The following is a 22,083-nucleotide window of genomic DNA, read 5'->3' as shown; positions in this document are numbered from 1 at the left end:
CCCCGGGCCCGTTCCCGTCCTGCCCCGACCCTGGTCACTCAGGATGGCGGAGGGACACCGGAGCCAGGGCGCCGGGCGTCCCTCTAACCCTGCGACTCCCAGCAGTGCTGCCGTCATTCACTCAGCAAACACTGCCGAGCAGCCCCCGGCGCCCTTTGCTAGAAGCCCGAGCATGAAGGCAGGCGGCTCACCTGCTTTCTCAGAGGTAACAGGGCAGAGCAGGGGCAGCGCACATACAGGAGGCTCAGCCCGGCGCCTCAGGGCTCCGCTCCCCTGGGGCCGGAGGCCTGCGGAGCCCAGCCCCTCCCCTGAAGGGAGCCGGCCAAGCGTCCCTGCAGGCGGTGCTGGGAGCAGAGAGGAAACGTGGGACCCGCTGGTCTGCGGAGGCTGTGAGGCCTGGAAGATGCTCAGAGCAGCCGCTGTGCACCTGGCAGTCAGCAGAGTGCCCGGCGGCTCTGGGCTGCCCCAGGCCGCAGTCCGCAACTGTCGCCCAGTTCCCGGGAAATGAGAGAATTTGGGTAAGAAAATAAAGTCTAACCTGTTTTTTTCCCTTTGTGCTTAGTCTAGTTTCACTCGCTCACAGGACGCCACGTGCAGACGCCTCACACCGGGCACCTCCGGTCAGAGCTCCTCCTGGGAAATGGCCGCCGGCAGAGACGCCGCGGGAGCACAGATCCCGCGATCTGCGCCAGCCCCGCGAGAACTACAGGAACCTATAAAGCAGCGCCGCACCAGCCTTTCTGGGAGAGCGTGTACCGGGGCGTGAGCTGACCCTTTCCCTTCTTAGGTCGAAGGATAAAGCTTTCCTTTGCTTCTGAACTGAACTCGCTCTCATTTTGCTGGCTCCCGTGACTCGGGGCAGGAGGACCCTTCCCGGGGACCAACTCGAAAAGGTCGGTAACACTGACAGCGCACGGGCTTCTCGGCTGGCATCAGTTGGCAGCGACACCATCCTGCAGAAAACCACAGGCCCCAGGCACAAGGAGGCGGCTGCGGGGAAGGGTGGGAACATTCTAGAAGGTCCAGCAGCTGTTCCTGCAGGCCAAGTCAGCCTGGATCCAAAGATGCCTGCACACAGCCCTCTTTCAACCCACCTGAGAACGTGGGCCTTTCAGGTTTAAAATATCATTTGCCAAACACTGTGAGTCAAAATAGATACAGTCCATCTTCAGAAACACGGCAATACACACCAAGAACTTTAAAAATGTTTATTGCTTTGGACCCACCCGGAAATTCGCACTTTTGGAATTCTATCCCGAGTAAATAACAGGATATGTAGGCAACATTTTGGTCATGAAGATATTCATCCCAGTGTGATTTGTAATAGGAAAAAAACAGTAAACAATCTAAACCCCTAACTTCAGGGAAATCGTTACAGAACACCGTGGTGCCTCCCTGGATGTACCTCCCATGAATATATTAGAATGAGGTTTAGGGAAAAAAATGTTAGACAGTAGGGAAACAATACCTAATAATACCTAGAATACTTATTTAAATATTAAAATATTTCAAAATCAAAAATGATTTGATATAAAAGCAATATACAAAATGATACATGGTCACGGTTATATTAAAAGTAGGTAAGGAACGGAAGACAAAGGAAACCGACCAACACTCTCTCCAGATGGGAGATTACGGAGCTTTTACAGCACTTGTCTGTACGTTTACGTATCTTCTAACGTTCTGTAATGCCCTGAGTTATTTTCTAATCAGAAGAAGGGAATCGCCCCCATCTTCCTACCAGCGAGAAAACATCGCTGCGCCCTCTTCTGCCTCCTTGCTGGTGAGACCTAAAGCCTGGCTACACCTGACGCCTTCCGGCCTTGCTCTGCGCCCAGCGGCCACTGTGGCTGAGAAGACACTTCAAGACCAGGAGCTGGCGCAGGCTTTCGGGTGCACTCCCGCTCTCCTAGGCGGGGCTGTCTTGAGGAGATGCAGGCTGGAAACCTGAACACAGATGCCAGGCCTCTTTGGAAAAATCCAAAGGCTGAATTTGGGATTCAGTTTGCCATGGGGCCCCCCACTCCGCACTGCATACCCAGCTTCCTTCACTCAATTATGGTACTCCCCTGACCCCAGAAAGCATTTGCACTTGTGAGCCCCACAGGAAGACCTGAAACTCCTAAGTTATGGACATCCATTTTTCCTGCTTTATGAAGGAAGACAATGCAATAGGAAAGAATGAACTTTATGAGCAGAAACATGCAATGGTGAGGAACAGTGGCTCTTGGCCTCTGGTTCTAGGTGTCCCAAGGCCCAGCAGCATCTCCATCCGTCCTGCAGTTCAACTGCTCCACCAAATCTTGCATTTCATGAGCTTAATTGCGAACTGGGCCTGAATCTGCCACCTTAACTGCTACCCTCAATCCCTACCGGTGATACTGTTTTTAACTGCTGTCTTAGTCGATGTTCATTGACTGTTCTGTTGGTCATGTCTGCCATCTAGCTTCTTTGTCCATCCAAGCTGAACCCCGAGAAGACGCATACAAGTTGGCCCCGGGTTCATCAAAAGAGATTTGGAAGTATAGGTCACTCCTGAAGAAACACTTCATCTCTCCCTCAACATGGAAGAATATTTTCTAGTAAGTATATTTCTAGACCAACAGGATTTAACTGTCATGTTGTAAAAAACAAAATTATGTACTTGACTAGATTACAGTAAAGTGCAGTGAGTAATCTGTTAGTAATGATTTGCTTTTATATAAATCAGATTGAACCCATTTGGACTTTAAATGTGGTTTCTTAGGAAGGAATGAAGGTCTTACAGAGAGGACAAAGAAGGTAACTGCACACAACTCGAAGGACTGTTTGCAATATAACTGCTACCAATAATAGACATCCCAGCAGAATGTTCTAGAGTCCAGAGTTTAGCCCATGACCAATAACACACTTTGTTGTTATTATTGGAATAATGGGAATCTAAGTGTATATAAAATACACCTCATGATCCCCTTCAAGAAAGACTATCTACTGCACCAAACTGAGCCCCTTTTGTAGGTCTCATGCTCACCAATACTAGCAATTGTCATATACTTCCTGTTTGCTTTGCGTTGTTCGCTCTCTTTTCTTTTCCTCTAGGTAAACTCAATTGATCCTGAAGGTCTGATTCTTTCCCCTGCCTAGTGAAATCTGCTGTTGAGCCCTCTAGTGAATTTTCCACTCATTATATTTTTTTTACTCCCAAATTCCTGTTTATTAATTTATCTTTATTGATATTCTCTATTTGGTGAGACAGTGTTCTCACACTTTAATTCTCTAGACATGCTTTACTTTAACTCTGTGCTTAATTAAAACAGCTGACTTAAAGTCTCTGTCTAGTAAGTCCAACGTCTGCACATCCTTAGGAACAGTTTCTATGGATTGCTTTTGTTTCCTGTGTATGGACCATATTCTCTTTTCTTTTTCTTTTTTTGCATGTTTCAAAATATTTTGTTGAAAACTGGGTATTCTAAGCAATATAATGTAACAACTCTGGAAATCAGATTCTCTCCCCTCCCCAAGGTTTCCTTTATATTTTTGTTGTTGTTCGTTTCATGATTTATCTGAACTGATTCTGTAAAGGCACATGTGACCACTGAAGTCTCTGCAGAGATAGCTTAGTGGTCAGCTAGTGATTAGACAGGCATTTCCTAAGCCTCTGGGCCCAGCAAGTCTCCCAGTGTGTGCTGAGGGGCCCAGCACTGGACAACTCTGCCTAAGCCTTCACTTCCTGCCGTGGGGAGCCTGGAGGTTGGCCCAATGAGAGCTCAGGGCCTTCCCAGGGCTTTCCCGAGCATGTCACAGCCTTAGGCACGTGACTCCTCTACCTGTGCGTGTGGCCTTCTAGAAGAGCAGGATGTTTTGGGGCTTCTCAAAGCTGCCCTGGATGCCCATTCCCCAGTTTTTCCCTTTCAGCTTTTTGGCTAGCCTGTTGTTTGTCCTAAGCATTATTCACTGCCTCAGGCAGCTGTGAAGTTAAACAACTGCCTCTACATGTTTTTGAGAAATGCCCTGGGGAGAAGACTTTTTGCACTGGATGAACTCTGAGCTCCAAGTCAGGTCAAATAAAGACAGCTTTGCAAGTGGGGTCTTCCAGAGAACCTCCAGGCAAGTCAAACAGTCTGAGACTTTTATATATTCAATATTTCTATTATAACTAAGTCACAAAAATCACTTCATGAATTTGCTACTGTATTCAACCTCAATCCATGGAGCTTCACAAACCAGTTAGCCAAATCTCAGGATTCAATTGAAAAGTTCATTCATTTTTCCATCAAAACCCTTTTTGTATTATTGATTAGACAATCCAATAGTTTTTCTCTTGGAATTGATACTTCATTTTGTTTCAGTGTACCTATTTTCTTTTCATATCTGTATCTTCCGTTTCAAAGTTTCCTTTACTTGTTTATGTGATGCAAACATAAACAAATGTTGTGTCTCTCCAAAATTCACGTTATAAAGCCTTACCCCCCTACCCCCACAATGTGATGATTTTAGGAGGTAGGGCCTTTGGGAGGTAATTAGGGTTAGATGAGGTTATAAGAGTGGAAGTCATGAGGATTTAGAGCCCTTGTAAGAGTCCCAAGAGAGCTTGCTTCCTCTGCTCTGCAGCAGTCTGCCACAAGGGGTCGGCAGTCTGCAACGTACAAGAGGGCTCTCACCACAACCCAGGCGTGCTGGCGCCCTGACCTCCCAGCCTCCAGAACTATGAGAAATAAATTTCTGTTGTTTGGAAGTCACCCAGTCTGTGGTGTTCTGTTATAGAAGCCTAACCAGACTACAGTAATTTACAAGTATTGTTCAATCATTACATTACGATTGAACATTACGTTACAGATAATGTTCAATCATTCCAGAGTCCACTGAAATAATGTCAACTCTAATAATTATGACATTTTCCTCATAAAGCTAAAATATTGATATTTCCATTAAAACATCTTTTATTAAAGCCAACAAACACTCTTAAAGTTATATTCTTCGATGGCTAACTCTGCACTTCAGCTTCTATCACAGTGAACACACAGAACTTCCTGATTTCCAAACTGCTTCTGCTGCTCTCGCACTTCAAGCTGTCCATCAAGGTGCAATTTCCAGTACTTAATTTGCAGTTCTTCCTAATATTTATTTGATGCATGGTAAGAAATACAATTTATTGAGAAAAACATGAGAATTACTTAAATCTTGTATTGCTTTATCCAAAATTAAATTTGATCACTTAGTGACAAATTAAAATATCCAAATTTTTTTCTAAACTTTTGGCTGAAACTCCAGACTCTTCCTACCATTATTACACTGGCACTTTTTGTACAAAATCCGATGACCTTTTCAAAGTTGTAAAATATTGCAATGATATTTTTACAAAAGTATCTTTCCATTGTATATATATATATTTCCCACCAACAAAGCTCAATACACTGTATTAAATGCAGCTCCCAGTGTCATAAGATCAACAAAAACCATTATCTTCAAAATACTGAAATTTGTATTTTAAGCAAACTATTAAAACACTTTTATGTGAAGCAAATGAAACTTCCTTGAAGATGATTTAAAATGCACTGCTTTGTTTTCCAAAAAGTTTTCTCATTAGATACATCTGTTTTGTAACAAGTTAGTCCATAGTACCCACCCCCATATCAATACAATTCCTTTAGAAGTTCTATTAAATATTTTTATGGAAATGCTCAATTATACAGTGCTAAAAATTTCGACAGTTCCTCTGTATCTTTTTGACTGCTTTATCCTCACTATGATGACATTTTGGGAGTTTTAAGTTTCCAAATGTTTAATATATGAAACTGATTATATTTTATATTTCTTCCTCATTAATGACCACAAATTTTTTTTTCACTTGAACCATACGTTTTAACAGCATCCTGATGAAATATACATGTTTAGCACTTCGCTCTTTTTTTTTTTTTTTTTTTTTTTTTTGCGGTACGCGGGCCTCTCACCGCTGTGGCCTCTCCCGTTGTGGAGCACAGGCTCCGGACGCGCAGGCCCAGCGGCCATGGCTCACGGGCCCAGCCGCTCCGCGGTATGTGGGATCCTCCCGGACTGGGGCACGAACCCGTGTCCCCTGCATCGGCAGGCGGACTCTCAACCACTGCGCCACCAGGGAAGCCCAGCACTTTCATCTTTTAACACATAACTTTTGAGCACTATTTGCAGCCAAAAATTTGTCATTAGCACTAACACAAATTCCTGGTTGAAAAAAATCGTCATTTTTCACTCCAGAAATACAGATTTTATGTAATAAAATGTATTTAATACAAGTTTTATTTTGTGCAGATTCTTGCACAGTATCAAAACAAGTTCCAGGCTGGGACTCACTACTACTGTAATTCCTTCTTTGTTTTGCAGATTAACAAGACTCACATTTATTATATATGAAACTATTAAAAATTTATCCAGATTTTGTTGCCTCTTCACTTTAGTATTTGTTCTTAATATTTATAATCAAATCTTAAGTGTATAAGTATAAATACACTGCACGCCTGCTACTGTAATTCAAAAGAATTACACTATGCTAACAAAGTTATTTTTAGTGATTCTCCTAAAGCAATTTGTTTTGTTAACACATGCAACTTAGCCACCGTCGCTTCAGTGACACAAGATGTTCCTCAGATGTGGCTACAACAGAAGGCCCTTTTTCTATGGTACTAACGTCCTGAGACTGTCAGTACAAACCCGAGTTTATATGAGAATTTACATTAGCTAATTGTGACTGTACAGTTACTATGATACTATTTACCATGAAGCATTTCAATATTTTCACCATCAGTATCGTGCAGGGTGCACATGGGCTAAACAGCTCTGATCTACCTGCTGAATTGAGTCCAAGGGCTGCCAGTTTCAGCTTCTGGTCAAAACTCCAGAAGAGATTAAGAACGGGTCCTGGATGGCAAGATGGGGCTGCATCTCAGAAGCAGCCCTGTGACAGTAGTCGTGCTTACTTTCTTTTTATGTGAGGAATGCATATCCAGCGATGCCACACCTGGGTCACTTCACTGAAGTTCCTGCCCGCCTCCTGCAGTCATTTGAATTTTCCACCCATAGGTTAGGTTTGAACAAAAGGACTTCCCGTCTTAGAAAAAATCCTGAGGCAAAGATTTACAAATCCTGGCTACCTGCTAGAAATGGAAGGGAAAGGAAAAACAGAAACAGCAATCCCTAAATTAATACTGCACAAAGCATCTGGCCACATGGGCATCTCCAACTCCGACTGGTACAGCTCCAGACTGCGATCCAGGAACCTCCCCTAACCCCAGGCAGCGGCGCCCACCTCCTCTAGATGCTGACAGCACGAGGTCTCTTCCCTTAGATTACCTATCACGTGCCACCCGTGATCACACGTGCCTCGGAAATAAACTTCAAAAGCCCCGTCTGGCACCCCTCGCCCCACCCACCGGCCCCAAGAACGTTAAGTCTTATCCCTCCCCTTCACACAGCCCCGGCTCCAGCCAAGCAGGAATCCTCTCGCCAGAGATCTCGGGCAGGCACAGCGCCTGCCGTGCTCGCAACAGTTCCTCCCCCGGGACGTCTCCTCCGGGAGGCCTCCCTGGACTCCCCGGGCCTCCTGACCACGACCTCATCCCCTCCCCCTGTCAGCGGTGCCAGCGCCCCGACCGACCCCAGGTTCGCTCAAGGACCCCACAAAGGGGTGTCCGTCGGCCCCGCGCCGCGCACCTGCTGGGCTCCAGGCACCGAGGTGGCGCCGGGACAGGCCGGCCCCAAGGCGCTCAGTGTCTACACCTGCGCAACAAGTTACCGGTGCCGTGAAAGGAACTGGGTGAAGCCTGCGTCCCACTCAGCTTCCCCGCCCTGCTCTCGCGGCTCAGTCTGCGCAGGCGCATAACCCCGTCCCGGCGTGCCCCGCGCCCCTCCCGCCCCGCCCCGCCCCGCCCCGCTTCTCCGGCCCTCCCGCCGACAGGCCGCGCGGCCCCGCTGCAGGCCGGGAGTTGTGGTCTAGGCGTGGGCGGCGCGCGCGGCTGAAGCGCGTGGCAGGAAGCGGAAGCGGAAGCGGCCGCCGGGGCGCTAGCACTGACGTGTCTCTCGGCGAGGCGCGGCGCTCCAGAGCGGGACGGGCGGCCTCGGAGCCGCGGTCGGAGCGTAGCGGAGCCGGAGCTGGAGCCCGACCCGGAGCCGAGCAGCCGCCGCCATGGCGAGTGAGTCCCTCGGGGCAGCCCAGACGCGGCCGGCGCGGGCGGGACCTCGCTCCTCCGGCCGTGAAGCCCACCCGGCCCGCGCCCCTGCCCCTCCTGGCCCCGCGGACGGCTTCCCGGGGCGGCGCGGCGTCCTCCAGCCCTAACTTTACTCTTGTCTCTTCCCCCCAAAGTCAAGTTTCTGGAAGTCATCAAGCCCTTCTGTGTCATCCTGCCCGAAATTCAGAAGCCGGAGCGGAAGGTGAGTCCGGGGAAGGATTGGGGAAACTGCCTGCACCCCGTTAAAGTGGCCCCAACACGCCGAGTGGCCGCTTCCTTCCCCCGAGAGTGGTCCGGGTGGCCTGCTTGGTGGGAGCCACCACCGAGCCGCCGAGCTTCGATTGGAGCATCCTCCGTGGAAGTTACTCGGGCGGGCAGAGCCTCGGGTTTGCTCTGTCCCGAGGTGGATCCCGGCCTGAGTGAGTAACGCCTCGAGAGCCTCAGGTACTCAGGTTGGGCGCCCCCCTTCCCGCTGCAGCTCCCGCAGAAGCTGATCGTGGGCGGGTCCTTCTTCTAGGAGATGCTTTTTGGATCCAGCTGCTACCAGGAGCTAAGAGCAGTCACTTTACTCTGTACGGTCGAGTTTGTGCCTTTTCCGTGGGCCGTCACCTTGCTGAGAAAAAGGGCATTTTGTGACCCCTGCTTTTACAGCAGGTGCATTAAAACATGGAAAGGTAGAGATGTAGAGCTGTGTTGAATCTTTATCAGAATTTCTGCTGCTGCACAGTTTCAGGCCGAGACAGTGTTGCCAGCGTAAGTCAGTCTATGAAACCGTGAAGAAAAGTTTCATTGGGTTCTTACAGAGAATTAATAGGAATACGTTTCTGTCCTCACGTTCTTTGCATCTGCCCCACATACGTGCTGCCTTTGACGGGCTAATATGCAAAGTTGTGTGTGTGTGTGCCCTCAGTGTGGTAGAAATGGCGGGGCTCTGGAGGCAGGCGCGCCTGGGACCCACCCACCCTTCACACAGCCTCTTGATAGCTGTGTGACCTTGGCCTTGTAACTGAGTGTGGTGCATGAAGCAGTGGCAGTATGTGCAGGGTACAGCAGTGGCTCCAGAAGGGATTAACCCTGGAAGACATGATGTCTGATGGCGGCCTTGAAGGAGGAATAGAAGTGTCCTTGAAGGAAGGGAAAGGAATTCTAGGGTAAGAAATATAGTGTGCGCTAAGGCAGAGAAAACCAGTTGAGGTGGGGCGGGGGGTGTTAGATGTGCTTCACTGTTGATAGACTGGAAAGGATGGGTGGGGAGCAGTGGGAGCCCCAGGCGCCGGACAGATTAGAAAACTGCTTTGGGGTAGGGTAGAGGGTGAGAGCGGTGGAGGGGCTTCTGCCGTCGAGAGTGAACTATGGGACTGGCCTAGGAGATGGGGGTGGATGGCGGGCTGGTAAGAGGTAGAGTGACAAGACTTGGATAAACAGTTTTGGATGTTTTGCTGTTGAATTTGGCTGCATCCGGGAGAGGAGACTTGGTTATTTAAAAATGAGGAGTCTTGTAAAAATTGTCCACTCTTTTCTATAAAGAGTCATTTCCATACAAGTTTGTTGTGTTACTGGTCAGCCTGACGTGGTGTTGCCCTCCTTGGCCTCCTGATTTCTTGGTGGGATCAGATGACCAGAGGACGAGTTCTGTGAATTCACCCCAACTTCGCGTGGAGTATCTGCGCCTTTGTGTGCTTGTCTTGTTGAGGCCTGTCTACAGTGGTCAGCACAGAGGCACTGCGGCCCCATGCTGACCAGAGAGCCAGGACTTCAACTCCATGCTCATTCAGATTGCAGCTTAAAAGAGTGTTTTTTAAGAACACGATTTTGTCCATTTAGTACCGTCGCTCACAAGGTATTTCCATGTTAAGATCCTTAGTCCACACAATAATTGCTGTGTGGTTTTTTAAGCCCTTTAAAGCTATTCTTGCTGTGCAGGCAGCAGGTGCTAGTGAAGACACTTAGGTTTTAGAGCAGAGGAGCCTTGGGCAGGTGGTCTCAACTTCCCTAATGATGCTCATTGGTCATCATAAGATGACTCTGAATAGTCACCTATCCTAAAGTTAAACAGATGCTACTAGTAGTTAGTGAGTAGGTTGAACACGCAGCTCTCTTTCACTCTTCTAGTGTTTATTACATTCTTTTACCCTAAATCCATGGAGAATACACAAAGAAACAATCACAGATTGCAAATTAGTTGACTCCAGAATAACAAGATTTTGTCAGGTACAAAACCTTTTCAAATGAGAAGTCATTGCTCATGTGTTATAAAGGGGGGTGTGATTTGGGAATCCCTTTCTATTGCAACATTCTTTGATCTTGGGTCTGATCCTAAACTGTTCATGCTGATGGTTAAGAGCACAGGCTTTGGAGTCAAACCCATTACAGCTGTGGGATTTGGGACAAATTACTTAGCTTTTCTAAGATTCAGTTTTCTTGTTGGAAAATAATAAGATAATGTTCCGTGGTGTGAGGATTAAATGAGATGATGCACATGAAGGTCTCTGCATCTGTGCCTTGTGCGTAGAAAGCACGCAATACATGTACTTACGCTTGGTGCGTGGTTTGGAGTGTTGAGGGCTCCTCTGGTGAGCAGAGAAAGGGGTCTGATCAGAGGCTGTTTCTGTTAATTTACTTATGAAGATAACTTGTTGCCTTAATTGGCTCTGTTTTTCTGTAGATTCAGTTTAAGGAGAAAGTGTTATGGACCGCCATCACCCTCTTCATCTTCTTGGTGTGCTGCCAGGTGAGCGCGCGTTTGGTGTTCCAGTGTCGGGGTGGGGGTGTGAGGGGCCGGAGACAAGTGTGCAGGCTGCTCTCTGCTTGTTTCCAGATCCCTCTGTTTGGAATCATGTCTTCAGACTCAGCCGACCCTTTCTATTGGATGAGAGTGATCCTCGCCTCTAACAGAGGTAGGACTGGCCCTCTGCATCCCCTGTACGGTGTGGGCTTCACTGGCCTCCTTCAGTTAAAGTACAGGCCTTGGCTTTACAAAGGGTTCAGAGCGTGCTGTGCTGAAACACAGCCTTAGTAAAAGCCAGCTTCAGCACCCAGGCACGTCGTCCTATTCAGAATTGCTCTGAATGCAGTACAAAACCTGTAACAGCAAGATAAGTCTACATCATAGAGAATTTCTTAAAACATGGAAAAACCAGAATGCTTTTTAAACAGCTGAAATGATGACATTTCTACCTGTCTCCTGTTTTGATAACGTTCTTTAGAATATGTAATTTGTTTCTCAGCTGCGTCTTTTCCATATCTACAGGTTACATATACATGTGCAAAAAAAATAAATATATAACAGTGTATTGTATACTCCAACCAGTTACCTCCTTGGGGTGAGGCGGGATTTTGAATGCTTATGCTGATAACTGCTTTTGATTAACTCATTTTTAAAATACGTTTCAAATTAAGTTCCAAATCAGTTGGAAGTATAGCCCATTTTAGCATAATGGAAATAGAGGTTTATTCACAACTAGATAGAATTGTACTGGCCTCCTTTCCAGACTCTGGAAATTATTTGAGTGTTATCCTTTTTTATTAACTGATGAAGAGACGAACCTTTCTTATCTCTGTACAACAGCATGAATCTGTTTACGGCGAATTTAAATGCAGCGATCAGTTTAAATGCCATGTGATTCCCTAAACAGAATAAGATGTTACCGGGCAGACTGAACAGAATGAATTGAATTACCCTCTGATTGCTGATATTGGGGGGTTATTCTCTGGATTAAATACTGCTGGCAAACTGAAACACTGGGTTTGTATCAGGGGCACACGGTCCAGTTTCGCTCATTCATTTTCTTAATAATGTCTTGCTTCTCCATGCTAACTTCGGTTGTACGTTGCCTCCCCCTTTCCTTAAGGCACATTGATGGAGCTGGGTATCTCTCCCATTGTCACCTCCGGCCTCATCATGCAGCTCTTGGCTGGCGCCAAAATAATTGAAGTTGGTGATACCCCAAAAGACCGAGCCCTCTTCAACGGAGCCCAAAAGTGTAAGTGAGATTTTGAATGATGTTCAGATGTCTGTAGTTGAGAATTTGAATTTGCTGCAAAGTTTGGGGCATCAGAAGTCCTTTTGGTTTTCGGGGGAGGGGGTTGTAACCTCCGTGGCCCGCCAGCCCTGCCTGGCCTGGCTCTGTGGCCTGTGTTAGCTAGAGAGCATTTGGGGCCGCTGGACAAGGCAGGGGACAGGTGTCGTGCCCCGAGGCTGCGTGGTCCAGGGAGGTCGCCTTCCACCGCCACAGTTTCCTTAGCACTTAGAAGGAGATAATGTCTCCTTCAGAGCTGTTGGAAGAATTCATTTGAATAATGTGTGTAAAACATCATTGAGTGCCTGGCATGTAGTAGTTACCTGGCAAGGGTTGTATTTCTTTTTTTCTGGGAGTTTAAAAGGATTCACCTTAGGGGAAGGATGGTCCTCTCAACTTAGCTCTGCCAATTACCAGCTCTGTGACTTTGGGGCAATGTTAGATGACAGTTCTTATGTCCCAGTTTCTTCATCTATAAAAATGGGGATAATAATGGTACTTGCACAGTAGTAAATAATAAGCGGCACTGGTAACAATGACCAGTCATCAGAATTCACCAAGTTCAGCCTGACTGTGAACTGACATATATTAATTAGGAAGTGATATTTGCAGTTTCCTACCCAGTCATATTTTCTTCCATACCAGCATGTTTTACACATCTTAAGTTAGTAGGTTAAAGAGTTGAGTAAGGAAGAGTAATCTAATTTAAACTTGTCAGTTTCAGACACAAATCAGGATTTTTAAATATGTATATGTGTTATTTGTCAGAAGTAAAAATCAGCTGTTTCCTCTTTGGTCTTGGACAATTTTTTTAGCTTTTCTCTGCTGTTTTTTCTGCCTTAAGAATTCAGTCTTATTGAGCACTTCTTAAGAAGTCAAATAGGGACTATATTTGACAGGCACTTTGGAGTAAAATTTTATTTTTTTGGCAAACTAAGCAGAAAAGCCGAAATGGAAGCCCAGTCCCATACTAAGAGATCCATCTAGCATCGTGGACTCGGTAAACATGAGTCGATTCCATTGTGCATCACAATGAAGTGCAGTGAATGATACAGGATACAAGACCATCTACTAAAAAGAGAACGTCCCGTAGGAGAGCTTTGTGGCAGGAGAAGTGGGCTAAGTGATTTGGTGGCACTGTGAGTTCTTTCCTTAATTAACACGTTAAACAAACTGGGAAGGGATTACTTTATCCCAGCTAGTGTTCTGTGCCCTGGACTCAGACCTGAAGCACAAGCCTGTCAGGTGGCCTGGGCAAGTGGTTCTCCCAGAACCCGAGCTACCTGATGACCTGAGCATGGGGGCTGCAGGTTGGGGTGCCTCTGAGTGTTGTCTTCAGCAGCTGTCATAAGAAGCAGGTCTGTCATGCTTCAACTCTTTCCCTCCTCCCATCACCGAAGGGAAGTGAATTTAGGAGGAGGAGGAATTAAAGAGCTCACGCGCTTTTGTTGCACACATTTCAGTTATTGTGTATTATTGTCACTCTGACCGTGCGGTGGTTGAGTGTTTCCTGGACGAGCCCCTTGGAGGCAGGGTCAGTCGTCTTCACCTTTGTTCTCCCAGTGCCCGGCACGGAGCTGGTGCCTGGGAAGTGTTTCCGCTACGACCGTGTGGTGGCCCAGCCTGAGAACAGTTTTCTTCTCATTTCTAGTGTTTGGCATGATCATTACCATCGGCCAGTCCATCGTGTATGTGATGACAGGGATGTACGGAGACCCTTCTGAAATGGGTGCTGGGATCTGCCTGTTGATCACCATACAGGTAAGGTTAGGCCAGCACCTCCTTCTGAGGCGCCCTCACACCCACACTTGCCAAACAACAGATCTGAATCGAGCGTAACAGGAACTCTTTCTGAGAAGAAGCCCGAGCCCTGTGTTTGCCCTTCTGAATTCACAGAGGAGCCTCCACCAGCCAGTGTCCCCTCAGCCTTCAGGGCCCTCAGCAGAGAAGCCAGTTCCTGGGGAGGGACAGCACCACGCCGTGGGGAGCAGCAGTGCGTCTCTGCGTTTCCTTACCTCTGTTTTTTAACATTCACAGCTCTTTGTTGCTGGCCTAATTGTCCTGCTTTTGGATGAACTTCTGCAAAAGGGGTACGGCCTGGGCTCTGGGATCTCCCTCTTCATTGCCACAAACATCTGCGAGACCATCGTGTGGAAGGCGTTCAGCCCCACCACTGTCAACACCGGCCGAGGTGAGACCCTGGGGACAGGGTCCTATCGGTACATCTCTTCTGATTTTTCTCCGTGCATCTGTAAAGTGTTTTAAAACACAGGTTTATGCTCATGATGGTATGTAACTTGCATTTTTCACCTTAAGAGTATGTCGTAGACGTTCGCCCTGCCAGAGTACGTTATCCTGCCTCACTTTTCTGAGCTCAGCGTGGATTTCACTGCAAAGATGAAGCAGGTTCTTTCAACACGCCTTCCTCTGGTGGACGTCTAGGTTGTTTCCAGCCTTTGCTGTTATTACAGCAGTGAGATGGTGAACATCCTCATATGTTCATCTTTACATGTTTTGACAGTTGCTCTCGAATAAGTTTCTAAAAATGAAATCACTGAACCAAAACACTTGGTCATGTAAAGGGCAAATTTGTAAAAGAGGCAGGAACTTTGGTGTTCATGAGCCGGGTTCAGATGCTGACTGTGCCCTTGGTTGCCAGGATTCAATGAGAAATAACATGAAATTGTGTGATGCCTGGCTCACAGTAGATGCTTGGCGAATGTGCGTATTCTATCTTAATGCCCACAAAGAGTGCCAAGGAAATCTTGTTACAGAGGATGTTTTTAATGAAAAGTTCTAAACATTCAGGGACGTATGACTTACTAAATATAACATAACTAAATATGTTATTCACTCAAAAGAGTCCCATGAGAAATATTCACGCACATTTGATTTTTCTTTGAAGTGAATGCTGGAAACAGAGGCCCTGACCTGCAGAGACCACATAATCTCGTTAGTGAGACTAAAAATAGGTCCCCAGACCAAAGAAGGCCATTCTTGCTCTTTTCCTTGGGCCTCTGTCGAGCTCGCTCTGCTTCCTGGCCGTGTTTTCCTGGCTCTGTTGCTGGCCTGCATCCCTGGGCACCCTCTTGTGGTAGGGCGTGAACTCCACTAGAGATCGGCTGTGTGGTAGGCGCATGTGTTGTCCTTCCTGCTTGGCCGTCGACGTGAGGAGCAGAGAGCCCAAGCCCGCCTTGTCCGGGCAGCCAACACCCCAGAGCTGGGGGGCTGTGCTGCCCGGGAGTCCCCAGGGACGTGGGTTAGGCAGCTCTGAGCCCCTCCTCAGGCAGGACCCCTTCGGCTGGAGGTGAGCAGACCCTGCTCTTAGGACTTTGCAGTTGATTGTTCCACACGTCTGGTGGCCATTGACTCACAAGCCAAAAAAATAAGATCGGTTAATTCAAAGAGGCAGAATAGCCTATTTCTGCAGGTTGAAATCTCTACAGAAGAAACAAACGAGGGCTGAGAGCCCTCACTGTGTCCCTGTGGTTATAGGAGCAGGCACTGTGAGTCACAGAACTAATTCCATCTCCTCTCGGTTTTGGCCACTAGGAAGCTTAGAGCCAAATTGAGTTGCTTGTTCCTTTACCTTCTCCTGTAACAGGAATGGAGTTTGAGGGCGCCATCATTGCACTGTTCCACCTGCTGGCCACACGCACAGACAAGGTCCGAGCCCTTCGCGAGGCGTTCTACCGCCAGAATCTCCCCAACCTCATGAATCTGATCGCCACCATCTTTGTCTTTGCTGTGGTCATCTACTTCCAGGTGCGTTCAGATCCAACCCTGGGGAGTTTTGACGTCTGCATTTAAGGTTCAGAAGGCCTTGGTGTGCGTGTCCCACGTCCACACCCCAGCGGTAGTGTGACCCATCGTATCGCACCGAAATGATGAAATGGCATTTGAAGGAGCAGGTTCCATGGCATCACGGGCACTTGGCTGAACTAACACAGTTGAGGCAGATATAACGTTTCTGAAACCATGTTCCTTTGGGTTGGGACTGTCAGCAAATAGAGAAGATTTTTTTTCAAGGTCTTATAGCTCAAGAGAAGTGAAAAGTAATCAAAGCCTAAAACCTCACTGCTGTCTTGCCCAAAGTTTGTAGGTGCTTTTAGGCAGTATCCTCATCCTCCTGAGACCTCTTACCTTTCACGTTGTGAGTCTGTGTAACTTGCTTCTGAATAAGAGACCTGAACTGCCCGTTGCTTTTCTGTAGTTGGATTGGTCTTTGTATTCTCTGATCAGCCGCTTTGTATCCTGACATTTATTGAAAAGAAAAGAAGGGAAAGCAGTTGAGGAAGCAGTTTAATGCTTGTGAAGAGGTATTTCTACCACCACGTGCTGAGGCCCGAACACATCTGTTCCTTCAGCCAAGACTGTTAGTCCGACGCCTGGTGAATGACAGGCTAACTCTTCCCGGGCTTGGGGTCGGATCGTTAAGATTTTATTTTAAATCTTCTATATTCTGAACTCTGTTCTAGGCACTGGGGGATTGTAAAAAGTACATAAAGGAAACAGTTTCTCTTCTCCAGGGGTTTCAGAGGGAGCGGTTATGTTCATGGGAAAGTAGAGCTTAGGTTTTCTGTAATGACAAAGAACACCCTGAAGGTGGCCGTGCTGGCTGTGAGGCGAGGGCGTGGAGGCCCTGTCTGGCCTCGGTCGGGGCACGGGGTCGGGGCACGGGGTCGGGGCACGGGGAGGGCGCTGGAGCGCCCGTCGGAACTTCCGGCGTATTCCCCGTAGATGTGGCTGTCACGTGGTGGGCTTTGTTTGTTTTTGACAGAAACACTGTGCTGTGCTCAGGGGCATTTTAAGCCAGCCTGTCGGGACCCTTCTGTCGGTGTGCCCCCAAGTGCAGTGCTGGCTGGGGAGGGGGTGTGAGGCCCTGGGCACCGCCGCTCGGGGCAGCTCCCTGGGGGCACGCCTGGCACGTGGCTGGAGTGAGGCAGTGAGGGTGTTTGGCTCTGTTGGCTTCTCAGGGCTTCCGTGTGGACCTGCCCATCAAGTCGGCCCGCTACCGAGGCCAGTACAACACCTACCCCATCAAGCTCTTCTACACCTCCAACATCCCCATCATCCTGCAGTCCGCCCTCGTATCCAACCTCTACGTCATCTCCCAGATGCTGTCCGCCCGCTTCAGTGGCAACCTGCTGGTCAGCCTGCTGGGCACCTGGTCGGTAAGTACAGCGGCTTCAGAAGCCAGATGTTTCGCCCAGAGATGCTTTCGAATTGTGCCTATTACAAGCTCACGGGAAGGTTTCTTTTCGGTAAGAAGCCTGCACTGTGGGCACTTGGGCAAAGCTGTTCTTTCCCACCTGCTGAGAAGTGTCTTTGCCCTGCTGCTGAGGTGGGGAACGGCACTCACAGGCTCTCGCGAATCCTCCCAGGACACTTCTTCTGGCGGCCCAGCACGCGCCTATCCCGTTGGCGGCCTTTGCTATTACCTGTCTCCTCCCGAGTCTTTCGGCTCCGTCTTGGAAGACCCCGTCCATGCCGTCGTGTACATAGTGTTCATGCTGGGCTCCTGCGCCTTCTTCTCCAAGACGTGGATTGAAGTCTCGGGCTCCTCTGCCAAAGACGTGAGTGTGAGCGACCGCTTCTGGGGGGGGCCAGCTGGGGACCGACGTTTCCCTCCTGCAAGTGGCATCAGGGCTTTCGGCCTGTCCCCCCTCCTGGGATGGTGGCCTGTGAACGCACGCAGCGCTTTGTCCTCATTAGGGCCGGTTCCAGAGCGTTCGTGGCCGTGGACGGAGCCCAGGGTAAATGAATCCATGCTCGCCTGCAGAGCTGCAGCCAAACTAAAACTAGACTTTCTCATCTGACGTCTTTGTGGCAGTTTTAAAGCTACCTTCACCACTGTTGTTAGGGTGCTGGGGAGGGGAGTCTGTGGCTGGTACCACCGTGAACTGTCTACCTGGCCCTCAACTCCACGTCTGAACTTGAACGTTGTCCTTGGTGGGCATCACGCAGGTTGCAAAGCAGCTGAAGGAGCAGCAGATGGTGATGAGGGGCCACCGAGAGACGTCCATGGTCCACGAACTCAACCGGTGAGTGCTGGCCGGCTGACACATTTCCCCGGGCCTTCCAGTATCAATGAGCTTGCTAATAAGGCTCATCGATGCTGGACAGAGCAAATGAGCGTACGCGGCACCTCTCCTCAGAGGCAGCCACACAGGGGGAGACAGAGCGTGTGTCCAGGTGGCCGCCCGGGGGCAGCTGCTGAGGCGGCTGACCGCGTGGGACCTCGCCGTCCTCCTGCGGGCAGCGTCCTGCAGGCAGGTCCTGCGGGGGCCCTCCAGGAGGAGGCGGGCAGCGTCAGGCTTCTGCAGGGGTGTCCGAGTTCAGGTGAGCCTAGGGAGGCTGGCAGAGAGCGCAGGGAGGGCTCAGTATTCGGAAGGTCAGTGCTGGAGGCTGAGACCCACCGGTCAGGGTGGGGGGGCAGGGCGGACATCGCGAGTCTGGGCAGAGGTGCTGGGGGCCAGGTGGGGCAGTAACCTGGGGACACAGGAGAGGCCGCCGGCACTTGGTGACCCGCTGGGGGAAGGTGGGGCTGAGGAGAGCACTGCAGCCTGCAGGCCTCTCCCCTCACAGTGGGGCTGCCTCTTGGGCAGCTGGGTTAGCCGTAGTGAGTGTCTTATTTAGACTTTTAAGCCAACTTATTTCAACTCATTTCTTCCACCATTGCTGGATGAACGTGAATGGTTTCCTGTAGAAGTCTGTTTACAGGATCAGGTTTTGTAATCAGGACCAGGTCTGTCCTGGGGACCATAGCTCGCTCGCCTCCACCGCAAGTCAGTATGGCAAATGCCAGATCATTTTCTGATCCCTATCAGAGATGCTGGGCAATTTTGTTCATTCCCTCAAGAATTCTCTGAAGCTGAGAGAATTTATAGTGCTGTTCAGTAGAAATATAATGCAAGATGCATGTGAAATTTTAAGCATTCTGGTAGCCACATTAAAAAGGTAAAAAGATACGCCTAAAATGAACAAAATGTTATATGTCCGTTATCTCTTAATAAAAAAGAAAGCAAAAAGAAGCAGGTGAAATTAATTTTAAGAATACATTGTATTAAACCCAATATATTCAGACTCTCATTTCAAATTGACATAAGAAAAGTCATAATGAGATATTTTATGTTCCTGTCTTCAAAATCTCGTGTGATGTTTTCAACACCTGCTTTGGACTGGTCCCATTTCACTAGCCACATGTGACTCGTGTGGCCACTTACTGGACAGCAAGGCTTAGTCTAGACCATTAAGGTGTGAGTAGACGAGACTTTATGGGGGCCACGGAGTGACCCCTAAAGGAGTCCGGTTCCTACCTCAGAGGTAAGACAGGTCAACTGCCCGGCCCTTCCTGTAGCCTGGGGGAGGGAGGCCAGGCTGGAGGGATCTGCTGGCGGCACATGGCTGACTCGTCTCCCTCCCCAGGTACATCCCCACGGCCGCGGCCTTCGGTGGGCTTTGCATCGGGGCCCTCTCCGTGCTGGCTGACTTCCTGGGTGCCATTGGGTCTGGAACCGGGATCCTGCTTGCGGTTACCATCATCTACCAGTACTTTGAAATCTTCGTCAAGGAGCAGAGTGAGGTCGGCAGCATGGGGGCCCTTCTGTTCTGAGCCGTGGCCCCTGGACCAGGCAGAGGCGGCGTGCTCCACGATGGCCAAGAAGGGAACAAGGAAGCCACGCTGTGGGCGCTGTCTCGGGGGTGCTGCTGTGGCCTGAGGACTTTGGTTTAATAACCTGTTTGAATTTCCCATTCTTTCATTCCACTTTCTAAAGTGCTAGAAATTTTTCAATTTGCAATTTTGCTTTTCATTCTGGCATTGGCAACAGAACTGTAGAAGCGAGGTCTTACCCAGCTGACCGCCAGAAGTGACTGTCCCCGGTGTCCACGTCCCTTTTGTGTTAACCTTTGCACCTCTCAGTGCTGTCGGCGACTGCAGTGGTCTCAGCTGCTCCCCCTCGAAGGGAATGTCTTGTTGGTTAGAAGCACAAACATTGTTGAAATGTCTCCGTCTCAGGTGGCAGGAGGGCGAGCACCCGGGAGCAGGTCATGTGTTTTCCGGTGCGTGTGGGCTGCTCCCTGGCATGTCCCCTTCACAGTCAGGCGGAACATCTGGCTTAAAACGGTTTCTCTGGAAGACACAATTGTTTTCCCTTTTAAAAGTTGTTTTTTAGGACAGAGCTTCTTCCAAAAGAAAGGGACGAATTTTCCAGAAGACCCCTGGCCCATCTGTGCATCTTTCTGCCTGTGCCTGTTGGCTGACCTGGCTGTGCCGTCTCTTTCTTCAGTGGTGGAGCCGGGCCACGATGCCACAGCTTTGCATAGTCGAGCCTGGCCGAGCTAGTGGACATCATGCGGAGGACCCTGAGGTGCTGGCTGTCCAGTTCCTCCCGCTGTCACTGAACTTGCTCTCCATGGTGTGTCCCTTCCGCTGTGGCTGGCCTCAGACGCTACCTTCTAGGCTGAAGACTTTCCACTGGTATTTTTTTAGAACATTTTTACTGTGCTTAGGACCAAACGCAAGCGAAGTAAATGACAAGATGGCTCTGATCTCTGCTTTCACCAAAACTGCCCAGCAGAGACGAGGGCCCAGGCCCTAGATCTATGGTGAAATCAGGGTCAGAGAGCTTTTTTTTTTGCCAAGTTTCACCCATGTTTGATATGAAAAGACTCACAATTATGTCTAAGATAAACTGCAATAACAGGTGACCTAGACCTTAGGAATTAGAACCTTCCCTAAGGCCTTTAGGGAGGCCCCTCTCGGGGACCAGCAGCGCTTGGCTGCAGAGACAGCAGAGGTGAGCTCCGCAGCCTGAGGGCTTCTCCTTGCCCCGCGGAGAAAGCAGACCCCACCAGCAGCGGTGCACAGTGGCCTTCAAAGCACAGAGCCAGTCGAGGTGGCCAGCTTGGCACCCGCCTGAGTCCACAGGGGCTCTGAGACCTCATTGGCTGTGCTGCCCGGGAGACAGGCCAACCAAGGGACAAGAAGAGACTTGCCGAGCACCACCCGGCAAGTTGGCGGCAGAGCCCAGATGGGCCCACAGCCCATCGACCCCAGGCCAGGGCTCCCACCGTACCACGCGTGGCCTTGTCCGACCCAGTCCCGAGCGGAGACCTGACGCCCCTGCAGCCCTGCTGCAGCCTCTGACCACTGCGTGGCTCGGGCTCCTGCCCTGCAGTCACTGGTCACGGGGGGCGGGGTGGGGCTGACCCCAGCTTTCAGGGGACTGTCACTGTGGACGCCAAAATGGCATAACTGAGATAAGGTGACTAAGAGACAAATAAAGCCAACTTTTTACAAGCCACCTGGTGGTGTTCTCTTGGTTTTCAGTTCTCCTGTGGTACCGAGGCCAGTGAGGAGGGTGGGGCCTTGGGTGCCTTCAGGGGTGTGCGGGGTTCCCAGGTGCCCCCCTTGATGGAAGTCCCTCCTCAGAAAGGCACGTGCCTGGAAAGCTTCCTTGTCCTGGTGATGGTGCCAGCTGCACACTCGGGTGTTTGGTGCTGAGCGCGTGGGCCATTCCAGCCCCCGCCGGAATGGACAGTGGGGCGATGTCTGTCCTGTGAGCGCAGCGCCCTCCAGCCCTCCAAGTCCAGGCTAGGAGGCACTGCTGCGCTTGGCTGAGACAAGGGACCTCACGCACCAAACCTGTAGGCCTGGGAGGGTCTCCGCCCCGCCCTGGCCCCCAGCATCTTGTGGACGGCAGAGGCGTGCGCAGTGGCTGCTCCCTTGGATGTGCTGTGCAGAAAGGCTCCCGACTGTTTCCACCGAGCGGAATGGCAGGCGTTTCCAGGGTGAAGTGAGAGAAAACCTCCCGCTCGCCCACGTTGTGAAGCCAACGCGCCCATCCGGACGAGGCCTCACCCCGAGCCCTCCACCACCA

General features: G+C 49.6%; 1 protein-coding gene across 1 annotated transcript; it reads left to right on the top strand.

The window, feature by feature from the left end:
• The first annotated feature begins 8,018 nt into the window (after positions 1 to 8,018).
• Positions 8,019 to 21,507, top strand: SEC61A1 (SEC61 translocon subunit alpha 1). Its single transcript, XM_082664016.1, has 12 exons — positions 8,019 to 8,144; positions 8,315 to 8,382; positions 10,846 to 10,911; positions 10,999 to 11,077; positions 12,032 to 12,163; positions 13,851 to 13,960; positions 14,237 to 14,390; positions 15,804 to 15,964; positions 17,176 to 17,373; positions 17,584 to 17,775; positions 18,167 to 18,243; positions 19,628 to 21,507. The coding sequence occupies exons 1-12, from the start codon at positions 8,138 to 8,140 to the stop codon at positions 19,812 to 19,814; spliced, it is 1,431 nt and encodes a 476-aa protein (XP_082520142.1). The 5' UTR covers positions 8,019 to 8,137; the 3' UTR covers positions 19,815 to 21,507.
• The last annotated feature ends 576 nt before the right edge of the window (positions 21,508 to 22,083 follow it).

Source organism: Grampus griseus, assembly GCF_964374135.1.
Source record: "Grampus griseus genome assembly, chromosome: 10".
Classification (NCBI taxonomy): domain Eukaryota; kingdom Metazoa; phylum Chordata; class Mammalia; order Artiodactyla; family Delphinidae; genus Grampus; species Grampus griseus.
This window is presented reverse-complemented; position numbering and strand designations above follow the sequence as displayed.